The sequence below is a fragment of the Callithrix jacchus genome, chromosome 1, assembly GCF_049354715.1.
Source record: "Callithrix jacchus isolate 240 chromosome 1, calJac240_pri, whole genome shotgun sequence".
Lineage (NCBI taxonomy): Eukaryota > Metazoa > Chordata > Mammalia > Primates > Cebidae > Callithrix > Callithrix jacchus.
In genome coordinates, this window is record NC_133502.1 from 162,639,249 (window position 1) to 162,658,712 (window position 19,464).

A 19,464-nucleotide genomic window follows, 5' to 3' on the forward strand; every position below is an offset into this window, starting at 1 on the left:
GAGCCATCATGGCGCCACTGCACTGCAGCCTGGGTGACAGAGCGAGACCCCGTCTTAAAAATAACAAATAAATTAAAAATAAAAGCAATGAAATCCTTGGAATACTACTCATCAATATATAAAGGAGCTAACTATTGATACATGGAATACTCTAGGTAAATCTCCAGAGAATTATGCCGAGTGAAAAGCCAGTCTCTGGGATACTATGTAATCCCGGGTTACATAGTGTATGATTCTATTTATAAAACATTCTTGACATGATGACATTATAGAAACGGAGGACAGATCAGTGGTTACCAGGGGTTAAGGACAGGCTGCAAGCAGGAGGGAAGTGGGTGCTGTGAAAGGGCAGCATGACACTCCTTGTGGTGAAGGGACGTTCTGCATCTTCACTGCATCAATGTCAACATCTGGCTGTGACACTGTGCTACAGTTTTGCAAGATATTATCATTGGGGGAAACTGAGTAAAGGCACATGGGATCTCTGTGCATTATTTCTTATAACTGCATGTGAATCTACAATTATCTCCAAATAAAACATTTAATTAAAGGCCGGGCTGCTCTGCTGGTCACTTATAAAAGTACAGTGCAGGCTGGGCGCAGTGGCTCATGCCTGTAATCCCAGCACTTTGAGAGGGCGAGGCCAGTGGAGTTCAAGACCAGCCTGGCCAACATGGTGAAACCTGGTCTCTACTAAAAATACAAAAATTAGCTGGATGTGGTGGTGCAGGCCTGTAGTCCCAGCTACTCGGGAGGCTGAGTCGTACATGGTGTCTGCTGTTGAACAAAACTGCCCTGCAGTACATGACAGTGTGTGTAAATAAACACACATTTACATCAGCACAGAAAACAGCTAGCTCACAGGTTCTACACCAAAACGTCAGCATGAATGGTTTCCAGAGTATTTTTTTTCTTTTGTTCCCTTTTGACCACCTTATCTATAATTTCAAATTTCCGTACAAGGGACCTGGCTGATATGCTATATCCTAAAGGGTTCTGCAAGTTGTTCTGTTTGATGTTTCAATCCATGCAGTTCTGGCCAGGCCAGACTCCTGCACTCACCCATCTCTGTGGCCAACACCCGCTCCAGGCTGCAACTGGGTGCCCTCTGCCGGGGAGGCCCACTTGGGCAGGAGAGGTGCCTCTGCGCTCGGCTCCGGGGTGTGCCGGGCTCTGTGGCTCTTCTGGGGACCAGAGAACCCCTGGCCTTGGGGTAGGAGGCTCCATCCCTGGGCGCAGATGTGGTGAAGGGCTGGGCTAATGTCCCTGCTGTGCTGGGGGACCGTGGAGGAAGGGACACACGGAGGTCACACAGAGCGAGACCCTCAGGTGGCATGTGAGCCCCTCCACTTGCTAACCCAATGAGCTCCCACCCTTTTCGATGTCGCATCTCGGTGGTACCCTATTTCCAAGGACACACACAAACTGTACACTGGCCAACCCAATATGCAAAATAATAAAGCTCAATTTATGTTTAAAATACATAAAGAGAGGTCGGACGTGGTGGCTCACACCTGTAATCCCAGCACTTTGGGAGGCTGAAGCGGGCAGATCACGAGGTCAGAAGATCGAGACCATCCTGACCAATATGGTGAAACCCTGTCTCTCCTAAAAATACAAAAATTAGCTGGGCATGGTGGTGCATGCCTGTAGTCCCAGCTGCTCAGGAGACTGAGGCAGGAGAATCACTTGAACCAGGAGGTAGAGGTTGTAGTGAACTGAGATTGTGCCACTGCATTCCAGTGTGGCAACAGAGTGAGACTCCATCTCAAAAAAGAAAAAAATAGGACTTCGAATCCTTCCTTTTCATGTACCCTGGGGTTGCCACGTGGGCCTCCTGAAGGGCCTGCACCCAGCTTTGGAGGCTCCATCCCTCCACCCTTCACCCCTGTCCCCTCTACCTTCTCCCTTCCCTTTGGGTTCCACGTAGCCACCCTGAGTGCCCTTTGTCCTCATCTTCTTTTGTTTACCTCACAGTGCCCTCCCTGTAGTTTTGGTTTTTTTTTTTTTTGAGACGGAGTTTCGCTCTTGTTTCCCAGGCTGGAGTGCAATGGCGCAATCTCGGCTCAACGCAACCTCCGCCTCCTGGGTTTAAGCAATTCTCCTCCCTCAGCCTCCCAATTAGCTGGGACTACAGGCACGGGCCACTATGCCCAGCTAATTTTTGTATTTTTAGTAAAGACGAGGTTTCACCACGTTGACCAGGATGGTCTCGATCTCTTGACCACCCGCCTCCGCCTCCCAAAGTGCTGGGATTATAGGCATGAGCCACTGCGCCCAGCCCTCCTTGTAGTTTTTATTCATTCATCCATTCAATTGCTCAACAAAAATTAATTTCCCAGTCTGTCACTAACTGGCTGTGTGAGGCTGGACTGGTCACTCCCCTCCCTGAAGCTCTGTCAATAACATGGGAACAAGAAATCATGGTCGGCGGAATGAATGAGGCCGTATGAATGGCCAGACCATTCCTCTTATTCCGGACCATCACAGACACTGTGTCCCAGGTATGTGGCACTGACGGGACAATGGCGGGATCCCAGGATACCTGATGTGGGAGAGCCGGTGCTCTGGAGTCTGGGTGAGAGGTGAGACTCTGCTTGTTTCTGAGCCCACAAAGCCACTGTCTGTCTCCGGGGATGCCATCCAGGGCTCCTGAAAGAGGCAGCATTCCTTTATGTCTGCGGAAGGTGCCCACAGCAGCCTGGGAAACCCTTCCCAAATCCTGGCCTGGGCCTCACCTCCCAGACGCTCACGCACTGAGAAGGCTGGCCCACTGCCCAGCAGCCAGGCTCAGGGGTGAGAGCCCTCAGACTCCCAGGCCCCAGCACAAGAATCTGGCTACCAGCAGGGGCTCCATACCCCAGGAGGACCCTGAGCGAGTCTTGCCTCCCTGAGGAGTGGCAGCCAGAGCCCTTGGGAGAGACATGGCCGTGGACAAGGACTAGCAAGGGGAGAGGGAGGAAGCCTTATTTCCTGTGTCTCCTGACTTAGGCCTGGAATACTGTGGTCTTCTCTGACTGTGGAAATGCTCAGGCCCAAGGCATTGGAAAAATGAAACTGTCAAATATGTACAGGTCCTACCCACTGGGTTTCATGAACAGCACAAAGAACACAAACAGCAGCACAGGTGCCTGCCCTCGGTGAGTTCACAACTAGGGCAGAAACTCCTGACAGTGGGCTACAGAAGCATGTGTGTGTGTGTGCATGCATGTGAATGTACATATATACATTCTATGACAGTCACATTTCCACTGTGGTCTGTGACCTTGCGGCAGTGATCTCTGCTCTAAAGGGCATAGAACTAGCCTCCCCAGCTGTAATGAGCAGGCTCAGGGAAGTACAAGCAATGGGCTCCAAGCTCTCAGAGGAGGAACAAGAGCTCTGGAAGAGTGACAGGATGGGGGTGGCATTGGGCATAAGTCCTGCATGTCAGGTGGGATTGTGGCTGGCAGGGAGGGACAGGAGCAGCAGGTATTCCAAGAAGGAAGAGCACAAAGAAAGACCCAGAAGCAGAAAGTTGAGGCTCTGGGCCCATTCCCCACAGGGAGACGTACCTCCAGGTGGGACCCACCGGCTTGGTGCAAAGGCTTCTGTGCAAGGCGCTCAGAAATGCCACTTCCCTCCAGGCTGGTCATACTACTTTGGTGGGATGCTGCAGACTTGGTGCCTGGAGGGTGGGGTGGCATGCTAGGGCCTGGAGGGGCTGCCTCAGCCTTTCCCAGTCCTGACATGTGCCCGTCTCTGGCCAGGGATGTCTGGAAACCTGGTGGCTTCACGGATTCCATCTGCTCTGTGGCCTCCCTGGCATGGGAAGAGAAGAGCATCATCCCTGAGTTCTGCTGCAGGCCAGGCAGTCCTGACGTGGGGGTTGGCCTGTCTTGGGAGCCAAGCAGTCCAGGGCACAAGCTCCAGAGTCAGACACCCCTGGCTGCCCAGCCTGGTTCTGCCACCCTTCTAGCTGTGTGTCCTAGGGCAAGGCACTTCCCCTCTCTCGACCTCACTTTTCTCAACTGTAAAATGTGGACGCCAACAAAACCTGCCCAATACACCACAGAGGGAATGCTAAAGCAGGCTTGAGGAGTTTACATACTATCTTCCCTATTTCAGCCATTTCCATAAACTTCCAGCCACTCAAAAGATTTTAGATCACTATTAAAAACAGAAGATCAGGGCTGGGTGCATTGGCTCATGCTTGTAATCCCAGCACTTTGAGAGGCTGAGGCAGGTGGATCACCTGAGGTCAGAAGTTCAAGACCAGCCTGACCAGCATGGAGAAATCCCATCTCTACTAAAAATGCAAAAATTAGCTGGGCATGGTGGCAGGTGCCTATAATACTAGTGACTTGGGAAGCTGAGGATGGAGAATTGCTTGAACCCAGGAGGTGGAGGTTGCAGTGAGCCAAGATCACACCACTGCACTCCAGCCTGGGTGACAGAGTGAGACTCCATCTCAAAAAAAAAAAAACACACACAAAAAACCTAAAACAGAAGATCGGTGTGTCATGTGACAAATAGAAACTAACTTTGAGAATAAATATAAGAAACCTGAATATTATCATATACTGCATAGATTCATTTGCCTGCTACAGGTTCTAGGCACGAGGGCAGCTTGCATGCTTTCACTCTTGTCTCTCTTTTTCCACAGAAGATCGAGAGAGGCATTAAAGACACCACAGCACTGAGACTTTCTCCTTGGTGTCATTAGAAGGTCTGAGACGGAAAAGGAGAAAAATATTTGTTTTTCTTTTTTGAGATGAGGTCTCACACTGTCACCCAGGCTGGAGCGCAGTGGCCTGATCTCAGCTCACTGTAACCTCTGTCTCCTGGGCTGAAGAGATCCACCTACTTCAGCCCCCCAAACAGCTGGGACTATAGGGGTGTACCACCATGCCCAGCTAATTTTTGTATTTTTTGTAGAGATGAGGTTTTGCCATTTTGCTCAGGCTAGTCTTGAACTCCTGGGCTCAAGTGATCCACCTGCCTTGGCTTCCCCCAGTGCTGGGATTATAGGCATGAGCCACTGTGCCCAGCTGAGAATACTGTTCTTTAGAACTGCATCTGTCTTACTGAAAATCATGTCCCACACTACCCAACATCACTTCAAGGGCTATCAGTGGTAAACACTCCACACCATGAAGAGGCAGGACAGGAAGCCATGTGTAAACTGGGAAGTGCTGCCTTACTCACTCTGACAGTGATCACCCCTGTGGTTTTAGCGTGGAACTGCACATTCTGCAGGAAAGGCTCAGCGACTTACTCCAGGGGAGCCCTGTGACTTTTCTCAGCCTGCACCAGGCACTGCCTTGGGAGGATCCCGGTGGCCTCTGCCTTCCCTGAAGCTGCAGCCACCCCATCAACTTCCAAGGAGTTGCCTCCCTCCTCCTCCTCTTCCTCCTCTTCCTCCCCTTCTTCCTCCTCCTCCATCCTCATGGCTTCTGGGAGAGACTTCACACTGAGGTACCTGCAGAAGAACACACAGAGGGGCATGACCTCTGCCCAGTGGGGGACCGCCAAGATCCAGCTGCTGGCCGGACACTGCAGTCGGGTCCAGGTGGCACTCACCGCTCTAAGAGGCCATGGAGAACTTGCTCCGTCTGCAGCTCCTTGTCCCTGAGTGGGTCCAGGGGGTCCTGCGGCCTGTCCTCCACCTCACTGTTGCCAGAGCTCACCTCCACATTCACATGCAATGGGCAGGGGCCAGTGCTGGCGGCAGCAGTGGTGGTGGCAGGCTGGGGTCAGAGAGACGGAGGGACAGAGATTCAGCAGATACTTCAACACTACTTTTAAGCACCTACCTCCTGCCAGGCTCATGCTGGGGGCTGAAGAGTAAGAAGCACATTAGACTCACTACACCCACCACCCTTTCATGTGTGTGTACACTGTGGAGGCTGGGCTGTGTGCTCTTCCATACTGGCTGTCACGAATTGAGCTCCTACTATTTGCCAAGCACCATACAGGTATCACATCACACCACCACCGCCAGTACCTACAATTATTATTTTTTTTTTTTTTGCCAACATGTTGAAAAGAACCTTTATTACTCTGTATAACTGTCTCTTATGCTTTCTTGCCAGATGCCTTTGGAGCAGGTGCTTTCTTGGCTGGAGCTTTTTGACCCTTCTCAGTTTTTGGAGCAGGCGCTGCCTTCTGGCCTGTGGCCTTCTGGGCAGGAGCCTTCTGGCCTGTGGCCTTCTGGGCAGGAGCCCTCTTGCCTGCGGCGGTCATCTTTTTAGCTGGGACTTGAGCAGCAGCCTTAGCAGCGGGTGCTTTTTTGGGAGAAGCTTTCAGGAGAGCTGCCTTTTGAAGCTTCTTAACTTCATTCTTGATTATTCTGTTCCTCATTTTCTTTGCCTTCATAACTTTAAAACGATCAAAATCTGTCATCTTGGCTTTCTTTTCTCTGGCTTCAATCTTCTTGGCCCATCGAGTGGCTGCCCATTTCGTATTGATGTCTGCCTTCTGCCAGGCTTGCCGGACATACTTCTGGCGGGCACTGTGTGGAAACTTGAGGATGAAATTAGTGAGCTGCATGCACTTGAAAGGCATGGCCTGTCTCCTCACCTGAGTGCAAGGTCCATCAACCAAAGCCCTGTTTTGATCAATAACATCTACAATCGCCACCAATTTTCCGGCATGAGGTCCAAAGGAGACGTAGGCCACCCGGCCAACCTCCACGAAGCGCCTGAACACCATGTTGGCGGCGTTAGGCGAGAAGGCAGTACCTACAATTATTACAACCCATTTTACAGACAGGTAACTCACACTCAAATGATTTGCCCAAAGTCAACAGAAACAAGGAGCAGATTTGAGCTTTGAACCTAGATTTCCTGCCAGAGTCAACGCTCCTGGCCCGCATCCGTTCCCATGTGGCCACCGCAGCCCCCTGCAATACCTTCACTGCAGGGCACAAAGGTCCCTCAAGATAAGGTACTCAGGTTTTCTCTCCATCCATGCATGTAGTGATGCCTGGTAGAATCTTCCTAGCCTCTAGGGCAGAGCACTGCATAAGATTTTCCCCAAACCAAGCGGCCAGTAAGACCAGAGCTGTCAGGGATGTCCTACCAGAGTCCCACCCTCCCCAGCATGCTGGGCTCTCTCTCCTGCTTCCATCCCCAACAGACAAGTCTTTGCAGCACAGGCAACAGGAGCTGAGAGGCACAGAGACCCCGCCACTGTCATCTGTGTGAATGCACTACATTCAGTTTGCTTGTCTGCAAAACAGAGATAGTGGTTGTCTCTCAAGGGGTCGTGGTGTGGGCCAGAGGGCCTCCTACAAAGCCCCTTTCGTGTCGGACTCTCATCTCGGCTTCGCCCCGTCATCTGTTCAGTACTACAAGCTCGAAGTGGGAGCCATCCGTGTCTTCCTTCCCTCTCACAGCCGCTCCAAGTCCACTCAAACATACCTTCCCAACCTCTCTCAAATCCACACGTGCTTCTCCATTTGCCGGCTGCCTCGTCAGCCTCAGACTGGCCTACCCACAAGTCATCTATGTCATCCCCTGCCAGAAAACCCAGCAGAGTTTAAGACCACGCTCTCTATGTGACCCACCAGCCTGTATGTCATGGGGCCCCTTCCTGCCTCTCCAGCCACATCTCAGACTATTTTTCCCTTCTCTTCCCATATTCTAGCCACAGGGCCTTTGCACAGGCTGTTTTCCCTGCTGGATGGCTTTTCTCTTTCTGTCTCTGGTAATTCCTACTTAGCCTCAGGTCTCATTTAAATATGACTTCTTCAAGGAAAGTTTCTCTGACCTTCTCCTCAAACTCAGTCATGTTACTCCTGCTATCTACTCTCACAGAACCCCGTAATTCTCCCTCAGTGAAGTAATAACTATAACTAAATCACTGTCACTAGTTCAACTCTGCAGGAAACTCTGTCAAGGTAGAGGCCACCTTCCCCACCACCTCCCATCCCACTGAGTCCCCACCATGTGTCATGGATCCTGGCATATGGTACACATTTCATAAATATGCAATATGTACTGAAGAAATGAATTAATCAAGAAATGAATGCACAGGGGAACAGCCCAATATGGTTGAGCAAAGAGGTACCTCACAGTGGGAGGTCTTGATGGCTAGCGTAGGGGCTTGTCTGGAAGAAGCTGGCAGGTGCATTGGCTGGTGGGGGCAGGGCAGGGCTGGGGAGCTGTCCAGAGCTGAGTCTGACCCGGGCAGCTCAGGCTCTTGCTGGTTCTGGTCTATGTGTTCCTTCAACTCTTCCAGGCAACTTCCCATACGGTAAATCTCTGCCTCCAGCTCCCTGGAATGCAGAAAAACATTAGCGCCAGGAGCCCAAGATGGCAGCCCCATCAGGCAGGTTCGGGAGAGAGCATCAGATCAGGGACTGCAGGGGTTGGCCCTTTGGGGTTCATTTTGTATCATCCTTTAGATGATGGTGAGAACTCACAATAAGTAAACAAGATGAAAGAAGTTTCCACTGGGAATCAGGGGGCCACAGTCCAAGTCCCCTCTGCCATCCACGGGCTGTGGGACCTTAGATAAACCCCACTCCCCTCTAGCCTCAGTTTCCCCATAGTCCAACAAGGATTTCAGCTCTTATTGCCAAGGAGTATTCTCAGCACATGAGTCCAAAGGGCTCAATCTCAGCTTCTGAGTGTGCCACCATTTGGATGTGTTGTTAATTAGGATAGGATTTCTCTCTGTTCCCTCGTGTATAAATCATAAGGACAAAGTGTCTCCCTCCTGGAGACTGAGGAACCCCAGGGACCCCTCCCACCTGTCCTTCCAGGCCTTCCTCCCCAGCAGATACCTGCCAGGATCAAATCTCCCAGGTGTCCCCACGGAGCCGGCAAGTGGCTGGTCGGCAAGTTGCTCCCGGCAGGCCTTCAGGTACTCCTCCTCCAGGGCTGCGTGGGCAGCCTTCAGCCGCAGGAAGCCCTGAAACCAGACCAGGCCAGGAAGACTTGAGTGCTCAGCCCCCAGGGCCTGTCCCTGAAGACACGGATGAGACCGCTTTCGGGAGGCCATGGGAGGCACCTGGGCCCCTGAGTTCATGCGAGATACAGTCGGGTTGAGAACCCTGGAGGCTGCTTGCTCTGAAGAGCTGCCGTGGTCAAGCTCTCTGCCATCAGACTGGCACAACAGAGACACCACTTAGAGTCTTGGCACCAGCTTCAGAGGGCACCAGCCCTTCCTGGGTAGACTTACAAAGACCCCAAAGTACCACAAACTGTCATAGCTGTCACAGTGTCAAATACACTCTCACTATATCTCGGTAAGGACCTATTACTTGAGAGGCTCTGGATCCTCATTCTTAATTTGCAAAAGTGTGGGCTTCAGAAAATTAGCCACTCTTTCCCCAATTTCTTATAGAGTATCAACACGGATAATGTTATTATCGCCATTGCATGACAGAGAACGCTTACTGAGCACTGAGGCTCTGTGCTAAAGCACTTTGCATTTATTTCGTCTTCAATATAATCGTAATGAGAAGGGTAATTTACCATCTTCGTTTAAAAAGAAAGAAACTGAGGCACAGAGAGGTCATTTAAGTTGGTGAAGGTCATGGAGTGAGTGAGCTATAGAGACAAGGTGTGGGCCCAGGCCCTCTGGCCGCAGAGCTCATGGTCTTAGCAATTCTGCTAGGTTTGCATGTTAAATATGATCACAGGTAATCCATGACTAAAGCTGCAGGAATTGGGATTGGTATCACTGTCCTTTTAATTTTTATTTTTTGAGATGGAGTCTTGCTCTGTCGTCCAGGCTGCAGTGCAGTGGCGCAATCTTAGCTCACTACAACCTCCCCCTCCAGGGTTCAAGTGATTCTCCTGCCTCAGCATCCTGAGTAGCTGGGATTACAGGTGCCTACCACCACGTCCAGCTAATTTTTGTATTTTTAGTAGAAATAGCGTTTCACCGTGTTGGTCAGGCTGGTCTTGAACTCCTGACCTTGTGATCCACCTGCCTCAGCCTCCCAAAGTGCGGGGATACGGCATGAGCCACTGCGCCCGGCAAGTATCACTGTCTTACTACCATCCACATCCCATTCAACCCAGGACAGACTGAGGCCAAGGACAACCTAGAACCCACACCCTGGTTACATCTAGTCTTCCAACAGCTCTCAAATTCCCTGTATATGGGAACAGAGTTTTAGTTTATAAGGTCCTTGGTCATCCACTGGATGATACTACATGATACGCATCACACATCCTGTGATTGGAAAATGTATGTATATACACCTGTATAACCACACAGGAAAATGCTCCTGCCATAACAATTTTTTAGAAACTAGGCATGTTGCATTTACCTCTCTAGACCTTCTCCCAGCTCCTCTCCCACCCTGCTCTGTGCTTTGAGTACCAGGGGTTTCCATCTGCTGGCTTCTGGTTGGGTCTGTGTAGTGGGAGGAACCTATCAGAGACTGCAGGGTGGGAAGAGAGAGACTTGAGAGCCGGAACCGCTAATGCTACTCCCTGGGGATCCCCCGGCCTTTGCTGGGTCCCCTGATGCTGCCCACACCTGTGCTGATAGTTCCTTCCTTTGACCTCCATACTCCCAGATTTGAAGCTCCCCCTGTTCCTTACTGGGACTCTGGCTGATGCAGCAGGAATGTAAATGGTATTTATGACCACAGTTATCTAAAACTCCAAATTCCAAAAGGAAATACACAAATACGGATTCTAGAAAGGGTCTCCCCGCTCTGCTTTTTTTTTAACCTCGTTTTCAAACTTTGGGCAACTACTTTTGTAATTTTTTTTTAAGGTGATAAAAAAGAAAAGGCCTTTTTCTGCCTGCTGAGAGGCAGGATAATTTGAGTCACCTCTCTGAGCTTTAGTTCCATCCTGGTTAAATGAGGGTGATGACTGTAACTGCTTCACTGGGTTTTGATGATGATAAAATAAAATAACATACACTAGGGTTTACCACAGTACCTGGCACACAACCATTCTTGCTTAGTAAGTGGTAACTATTGTGATATTACAATGGTTATCATGGGAAGCTAAGCAGGAGCTGTTTGCTCTAAAGAAACACTGTGTCTGGGATTCTCTTTCCCAGTTTGCAGCAAAAGAGGCGTCAGAGACAGAGCCATGGGAGACAGTAGCTATCTGGCAGTTCCACGGGCAGGTCCTGAATTGGGCAGTACCTTGAGTTGGTCCTGGGGCATGAGCCGTCCTGCCTGTATCAGTCTTTCAAAGGACTCCACCTGGACATTAGGAGGGGAAAGAAATATGCTCCATTAATCCAGCCCTGCACACTCCCACACCCAGCCACATCCATGCTTTGGTAAGAGGAGCTGGGTCTGTCCTCAGGATGTGGGGTTTCTGCCAAGCATGGAGAGGTGGGTGCCGGGAACAGCCTCTACCACCAGCCCCAGGAGTGGCACCCTTGAGAAAAATCAAAGTGAAACCTGCAGGAATTTACTGAGGACAAAGAAACTCACTCACGTGCATGAAGGCTAATGAGCCAGAATATTTAGTGCAGCAAGAACAGTAGGGAGGGGACAAGAAACAGCCTAAATGCCTGCCTGTGGAATAGTATGCAGCCATCAACAAGAGGAAGGCACACACGTATGTTCTGAGCTCTTAATACCTCCAAGACCTGTTTTACAGTGTCAAATCCAGGTATAGGGCAATGTTTATGGTATGCTACCATCTGTATAAAATATGTAGGGAATAAAAAGGAAAACTATAAATACATTTGCTTATATATAACATACTATCTCTAGAAGGCTTCAAGAAACTAAAATATTGTTTCCTAACAATTAATTTATTTAATTATTACTTAATAACTAATTTATTCATAATTAAATATTAATTGTTCAGGAGAACTGGGTCTCTGGAAGACAGGGATGAGAAGTAGATTTTTCTGCTACATGTCCTCTGCTTCCTTTGAACTTTGAACAATGTGAATTCATTGCCTACCTGAAAATCAATGTTCAAATTTAGGACTTCAAAAAGTCACAGTACAGTAGCTTATGCAACCATTTCTATAAATATGAGAGTGTGCAGTTAACGTTTTTGCATGGGTTGGAGGAAACATTTATATTTTGCTCAATATGCCCGCTGTACTGTGCAAGGGTCCTTATCATGGGGGTCTATTACCTGCTCCAAACAGAAAAAACAAAAAATGTTTAATTAGAAAGAAGGCAAAGGAGGCCGCACTCGGTGGCTCGCGCCTGTAATCCCAGCACTTTGGGAGGCTGAGGCGGGTGGAACACAAGGTTAAGAGATGGAGACCGTCCTGGCCAACATGGTGAAATCTCGTCTCTACTAAAAATACAAAAAAATTAGCCAGTGTGGTGGTGTGCACCTGTAGTCCCAGCTACTTGGGAGGCTGAGGCAGGAGAATTGCTCGAAACCAGAAAACGGAAGTTATAATGAGCCGGGATCACACCACTGCACTCCAGCCTGGCGATAGAGCAAGGCAAGGGAGGATTTAAGGTTCGGTTTTAAGAACGCTCTAGATCATTGTGAAATGTAACATAGAAATGTATATAATATAATCATATTTTATATAATGCATATAATATATAAAATAGAAATACAGTGTGAGCTACACATGTCATTTATAATTTTCTCAGCACCACACTGAAAATGTAAAAAGAAACAGGTAAAATAAATTTTAATAATATATTTTATTTATTAAAATTATCATTTTAATGATATTTCAACATGTAATCAATATAAAAAAACAGGGAGATATTTTGTATACTTTTTTCTAAGTCTCTGAAATCAGGTATGTGTTTTGTATGCACAGCACATCTCAATTCAGAGCACGTGATGTCAAGTACTCAACAGCCATGTGTGGCCAGTGGCTTCGGAATTGGACTGTGCAGCCCTAGATCATGAGGGGTCAGCTAAGGCCCCAGCTCCTGGTCAGTGTGATGATTTGACATCACTTTATTTTCTGGACAACAGGTAAGACAAAGAAGAAATGTGTCTCCAGCTGTGGAACCAAGCATGGTGGTGGTTAAAAAGAAACAAAGTCTATAATCCCAGTAGTTTGGGAGGCTAAGGCGAGTGGATCACCTGAGGACAGGAGTTCGAGACCAGCCTGGCCAACATGGTAAAACCCCCGTCTCTACTAAAAATACAAAATTTAGCCAGGTGTGGTGACTCGCATCTGTAATCCCACCTCCTAGGGAGGCTAAGGCAGGAGAAATGCTTGAACCTGGGAGGTGGGGGTTACAGTGAGCCGAGATGGCACCACTGCACTCCAGCCTGGCAACAGAGAAAGTCTCTGTCTCAAAAAAATAAAAGAGAAAAGAAATGAAGTACTTGTGTGTATGTGCTGCTCCAACACGGATGAACTTTGAAAACATGGCAAGTGACAGATGTCAGACACAGGACAGATATCGCATGAATCTATTGCTATGAAATGTCAACCCATAAAGACAGGAAGCAGATGAGCAGCTGCCAGAGGCTGGGGGAAGAGGGAATGGGGAGTGGCTGCCTAATAGAGATGAGATTTCTTAGTGGGTGATGAAAATGTTCTAAAATTGATTGTGGTGATGGTGGCAGAACTGTGAAGATACTAAAAACCACTGAAGCAAGCATACACGTTAAGTGAATCAATTGCATGGTATGTGAATTACATTTCAATAAAGCAAAGGGGGGAGGGGAAAGGGGAGGGCAGGAGAGAAGGGAAGGGTGGGGAGAAAAGGGGAGGGCAGGGAAGATGGGGAGGAGAGGGGAAGGGAGAGCAGGGGAGGGGAGAGGAGAGGAGGGGAAGGGAGAGGAGGGGAGGGAAGGGAAGGGAAGAAGAATAGCATGGTGGGGCTTCTCTGAAATAATTTGTTTTATGGTCATGGTGGTGCTTGTAACTATGGCATTTCTCTTTTTGCATTGGCAGCTCAGAAGCTCAAAACTAAATGTGTGATTCTAATGTGCTTAGGCTCCAGCAGAACATTTTATTTACTCACTTCACATACTTTATTTTTTTCTCTCCTTACTTCCTCTCTGCCCCAGTTTACTCGCTTCTGTTTTCAGAATGGGGTTAAAACGCATGTATTTTCATAAGGTACTTTAAAGAACTAGAATAAAGTCAATATACAGTTATAAACAGACCTGCAGACAATCCATGGTTACTTGGACTGTTGGATGGAGATACAAAGACCCTTGAGAAGTAACTGAGAATTGATTTATTTAATAAAATGAACTAAGAGAGGCAACTTATCCTGAAGAGGAAAAGGCAGAGTGGAGATTCTGTTACCCTTCCGGAATCCTGCAAGAGCTTAGAGTCTTCCAGGAATCAGCCTAGAGACACTTTTAAGCACAACTGGAGGGGCTTTGATGAGATGCATCTCCAAAAGGGGCATTAAACCTAGCACTGGTGGCAAGGAGGAGCTGGAGCTGTGTGGCCTCTAAAACCAGGGAGGGGTTCATGTTTTGGGGACAGCTGAGTTAACTTGGTGTAGAGACAGGGGAATGACGAGGGAGGCTCCCAGAGTGCCTCTCACCCAAGCAGGCAGAGGTTCTGTGTTCTCCAGGTGAGTTAAGTCTCTCGGGGGCAAAGCTGGGAGTCCACTCACCTTGGCCAGGAATTGTCTGGCCTGAGAAGCCAGTGCCTGGGTCTGATCTGCTGAGGACTGGTCCTTGGAGACGCCCCGGTTCTCTGGAAGCCACCCTAGGGTAGGCTTGCTGGTGGGCAAGGAGGGGCTCAGGTCTCCTCCAGCTGATGGCCACCCTGAAATACACAATTGCTGAAGGCAGGGGCCAAGAATAGTTCTTCCAGGGGCTAAAGGGCTGAGGCTGAACCTCAAAGCCACCAACTCTGTCATCAAGTTCCAGCTCAGTCATCATGTGCTATCTTCACATCAGCCCCAGGAAGTGGGCTGGGCAGAGTGTCATCCCCCATTTACAGGGGAGAACAAGGTCCAGATCTGCCCAAGGTCACATGGCTGGCAAGGGCAGAGCTATGCCAGTCCTCTGGGTTCCCAGTCAAGTGTGGGCTCTCACACAGGGAGACGTGGGTTCAAGTCCAGACACTTCCCCTCCATAGCTATGTGAGCTTCAGCATGTCCTCACCTCTCCGAGCCTTGGTCCCCTTGACTGTCATGGGTGTGACAACAATGTACACCTCAACAGGCTGTTGTGGGGATTAACTGAGATCACATGTGTCAAGGCTTAGTACAGGGCCTGGCTGAGATATGGGCTCCCCAGGGACAATGCTCCATGTTTTCAACTCACCCAGGATCACCAAGACGCCAAGTGGCAGGGCCAGGGCTGCCCCCATGCTGCTGTGGCTCAAAACAGGACACTTTCCACATCTCTGACCCCTTTGAGTCAAAGTGTCCAGAGTGGGGCCTTGCCTCCCTCCTTCCGCTGGCCTGAAGCCAGTGTCATTCCCAGGGTAAAGCAAGTAGGCCCCACAGAGCAGAATCCCAGGCAGAAGGAGCCTCCAGTGCAGCTCTTCTCTGGGACTCACCTGAGGCCACAGAGGCCTGGGGGTCCTCGGCTGGGCTTGGCCACCACTCCGCTGAGCGGGGCTGTGGGATGGTGAAGGACAGGACCTTGGTCCCCTGCGGTACCATTCCTGTGTGGATGCTGCGGCTGGGCTGGGGTGGGTCAGAGAACAGGTTCACCTGTGGAAGTGGGTAGGCATGGCAGAGCCAAGTCAGGGCAGGGACAAACCCACCAGAATGCCTCATCTTCATTCAGGAGCTCAACACACATTTCTTACTACACCCTGTAGTAATAAATACCATCTTTCAGGGCAGCCCTTGGCTGGGTCAAACACAGGTGAAGAACTCCATGCCCTTTCATTTACTTTTAATGGAAGTCCTGAAAGGAAGACAAGGTGGGGACCCCAACACCCTATTATATAGAAGAAAAAACTGAGATGCAGAGAGGTTATTAAGTCACTTACTCAAAATCTCCAGCTGACAAGTCCTTGGGTAAGGATTACAACACTGCTCTATCTGACCCCTACATCTATGGTTCTACTATATATTTTTTTGAGATGGAGTTTCACTCTTGATGCTCAGGCTGGAGTACAACAGTACGATCTCAGCTCACTGCAACCTCCACCTCCTGGGTTCAAGGGATTCTCCTGCCTCAGCCTCCTGAGTAGCTGGGATGACAGGCATGCACCATCACACCTGGCTACTTTTGTATTTTTAGTAGAGACAGGGTTTCTCCATGTTGGTCAGGCTGGTCTTGAACTCCTGACCTCAGGTGATCCACCCGCCTCGGCCTCCCAAAGCACTCGGATTATAGGCGTGAGCCACTGCGCCCGGCTGGTTCTACTGTTAACAGTAACTCTTAATTAATAATGTGGGTTATAATTATATCATACTATACAATATAACATGTAATTATTTCTTAACTCATATAAATATTTCCAACAATTGTTACACTGATAATAATAGCAACTAATCGCTGTTCGAATGAATGAGTGAAACAGGAAGTGAACAAACTGATCTGCCATTGGTAGCAGATCTCTCTCACTTGAGGGCGGATTTAACATGGCCGTTGGTGAGGGAGAAGTCTGGAGTCCGGCTAAGGAAGACCTTTTGAAGCTTGAAAGCAGGGGAAACCACATGCTGTTCAACAGCTTTGAGCAGAGTTTGGAGAACTACGTTCTACTTTTGTAAATAAGGTTTTATTGAACGCAGCCATGCCTGTCTGTTTATGTGTTGTCTGGCTGCTTTCACACTCTGTGGCAGAGTTGAGTAGTTGTGACAGAGACTATATGCTCCGCAAAGCTAAAAATTTTCACAATCTGGCCCTTTACAGAGAAAGTCTGCCAACTGTGACTTAGCATGTGGGCTTGCAGCCAGAGCCCAGGTTCCTGTCCAGGTTCTACCACGGCACACCTCTGAGTCCTAGTTGGCTTAATAACCTCTCAGGTCCTGCATGAAATAAGTGCTCAGTAAATAGCAGCCATCACCCTGACATTCATCACCATCATCATCAGCGCCACCATCATCAGCACTACCATGATCGCATCGCCATCATCATCAGCATCATCACCATCACCACCACCATCAGCATTACATCACCATCATCACCATCAGTATCACCATCATCACCATCACCATCACAATCATCACCATTTTTACCATTACCATCATCACCATCACCACCACCAGTTATCACCACCACCATCATCACCATTTTTACCATTACCATCATCATCATCACCATCACCATTATCATCATCACCATCATTTTCTGCACAGCCACCATGGAGATGGGTCCATGGAAAAGCAACACCCTTAGAGGCACCTGCTCATCATGATGTCGGGGGGGTTATCTTAACTGCCCCCTGCTGCACAAGGTCAGAAACTGGCAGTTTAGGGTGGGTTTGGTGGAAGGGGCTCCCTGGCCCCCAGGCAAGCAGCCTCTCTTGCTTAAGCTGTGTAGGTCCTGGCTGTAGCTCAAAAATCAACTCCAAGTGTGGCGTGGTCCCCGCTGCCTCCCCCTCTTTCGGGCCCAGCCTCCCCAGATGAGAACAAAGCTGGATTTTAATAATCCTGTCAGCCATCTGCTCAGACCCCCCTGTGGGGGCTTTCCTATCAGCACCCCTCTCCTGAGGTGACCCAAATCCCAGGGCAGGCCCAGCCCTCTGACATGTTTCCCTCCCCTGACCCCTCTCTCAGCCTCAGGCCCCACCTGGGGAGTGACAGGGAACAGGGATGGGCCAGGGAAGCCAGTGGGATCCTTTGTTTCAGGGACCATAAAGGAGTTTGAAGCAGAGAAGCCCAAAACCCCAAGCAGATGCCCAGGCAGAGCAACGAGGTGGGGGGTGGGGGTGTCAGCTGCAGCTGTTCAAGCCTGGCCCTCCCAGAGTCCATCTCCCTGGACACAGCCAGGGTGTCCTGGGTACTCCCCAAGGCTGGATTTACTCCCTCGTGGGACCCTGTGAAAGGTGAATCAGGATCCTGTGAAGGAAGGACTAGTGAATTTGGGAAACACTGGGTTAAACAAATGAATATTCTCTGCACAGATGGATTTCTCTCAGCTTTTAAAATGCTAATGGGCTTTATGAATGGGGCGGGCAGGCGGGGAGCAGGAAGAGAGAGGAAGACATTTCCCCAACTCATCTGCACACAGAAACCTCCCCAACCCCCATCCCCATCCGGTGGCTTCTGGGCCAATTTGCGGCCATCAGAACACACTGAAGAAAGGTGGTTTGGCATCCCCTCCGGAATTCCTTCTGGGCAGTTTCTGGTCACCTCAGCTCTTCCAGATCCCTCTGCAGCTCAGATGGAGGAATAGGGGCTAGGGGGAGGTGACAACATGGTAGCTAAAGCAGTGAGATCACCATAAACCCTGGCCACAGGCCAGGGTAGAGAACAGAGCCCCCCAGTGACTCCTGACCAGTCGTGGCTCCCCGCCCCACAGCCGGGCTCCCTGGTCCTGCCCCAACCCCAAGGCTCCAGATCCAGCGGAGGTCCTGGGCCAGCCTTCCTTAGCTGCAGATCCCGCCTCTACCGAGTCCAGTTCTGCTAGAGCCTGGTGTCACTCGTGGGCTTCCAACTCCTGCTCTGGCACCTATTTGTTAAGTGATCTTGGTCAAGTTACTTAACCTCTCTGTGCCTCAGCTTCCCCAACTGAAAATTATTTAGGACAGTGGTCTATAAACATCACCTATGACCATTCTTATTACTATAACTGTCATCAATCTGCCTCATCCCTATACTTCTCTCCATAGCCAGTGCCAGGGCTTACCTAGGCCTGAGGAAAAGAACACCTGCTCTAGAATCAGGCAGATGTAGGTTTCAGTCCCAGCTTTGTCTCTTGCACCAGCTGTGGGATGTTGAGCAAAGCATTCCACCTGGCTGAGCTGCAGTGTCTGCATGTGGAGGGGCTCAAATAAGATGACCCCAAACCTGGGTAGGATACCTGTTGCTGCTCAGTGAACGTCAATCTCCTTCCTATGAGTCCCCATCCACTGCTGTCCACCTAACCGCCATGCCTAGCCTGGGTGTCCAGTGCAACATCTACAGTGGGGCTCCCTCCCCGGTGGGCACTGAGCAGAGTGAAGTCGCTCAGCAGGTCATGGGGGGGTCTGAGGAGCAGGACTGCCTCTGTGAACTCGTGGGGCTCTGAGCAGAAGGCCATCCTGGGGTCTCTCCAGCCTTCAGGGTAGAGTGCGCAGAGGTCCAGACGGAGTGAGGAAGCCTGGCCAGCTGGAATCTCAGCTCCCCTCAAGCCCCAGGGACCTGGAGTGATTCCCCTCCCGCTGTGGGGCTTTGGGAGGCTCTGGGGGGATAGTATCATCCTGCTTCCGGCAGAGCCCTGAACCAGGCTCACGCTTCTTGAGGCTGAGAGAAGTTTGGGGGAGGGAGGAGAGCCCCTGAGCCAAGCAATTGTTTTTCTAGAAAGCGGGAGTGAGTGAGCTGGCACAGAACCATTCCTGGCTCTCTCCTCCTGTGACACCCTCGCACACAAGAGCCAGGGGTCTGGGTGCCAGCCAGGGCGGGTTAACTACACACGGGGGCGGGGGGGACCCTGAGTCCTACTGGGTCAAGAGAGGACCCACAAGCGGAGGCACCCT

General features: G+C 50.0%; 1 protein-coding gene and 1 pseudogene across 5 annotated transcripts in view; both read right to left on the reverse strand.

The window, feature by feature from the left end:
• The window catches only part of AKNA (AT-hook transcription factor), a 61,970-nt gene that overhangs the window by 15,780 nt on the left and 26,726 nt on the right, over nucleotides 1-19,464 (reverse strand). For 3 of the 4 annotated variants that reach the window (XM_078375025.1, XM_078375029.1, XM_078375017.1), the window contains exons 5-15: nucleotides 15,388-15,544; nucleotides 14,492-14,646; nucleotides 11,105-11,164; nucleotides 10,268-10,381; nucleotides 8,771-8,898; nucleotides 8,053-8,260; nucleotides 5,563-5,729; nucleotides 5,258-5,461; nucleotides 3,555-3,801; nucleotides 2,546-2,652; nucleotides 1,063-1,274 (exon numbers count right to left, since the gene is read on the reverse strand). In XM_078375025.1, coding sequence (XP_078231151.1) covers nucleotides 1,063-1,274; nucleotides 2,546-2,652; nucleotides 3,555-3,801; nucleotides 5,258-5,461; nucleotides 5,563-5,729; nucleotides 8,053-8,260; nucleotides 8,771-8,898; nucleotides 10,268-10,381; nucleotides 11,105-11,164; nucleotides 14,492-14,646; nucleotides 15,388-15,544 — 1,759 coding nt within the window. The remainder of the gene's footprint in view (nucleotides 1-1,062; nucleotides 1,275-2,545; nucleotides 2,653-3,554; nucleotides 3,802-5,257; nucleotides 5,462-5,562; nucleotides 5,730-8,052; nucleotides 8,261-8,770; nucleotides 8,899-10,267; nucleotides 10,382-11,104; nucleotides 11,165-14,491; nucleotides 14,647-15,387; nucleotides 15,545-19,464) is intronic. The other variant, XM_035255520.3, reaches the window with a different exon arrangement.
• On the reverse strand, nucleotides 5,993-6,719 carry LOC100411120 (large ribosomal subunit protein eL14 pseudogene; annotated as a pseudogene). Its single transcript, XR_013536135.1, has one exon. The product of XR_013536135.1 is annotated as a large ribosomal subunit protein eL14 pseudogene (transcript).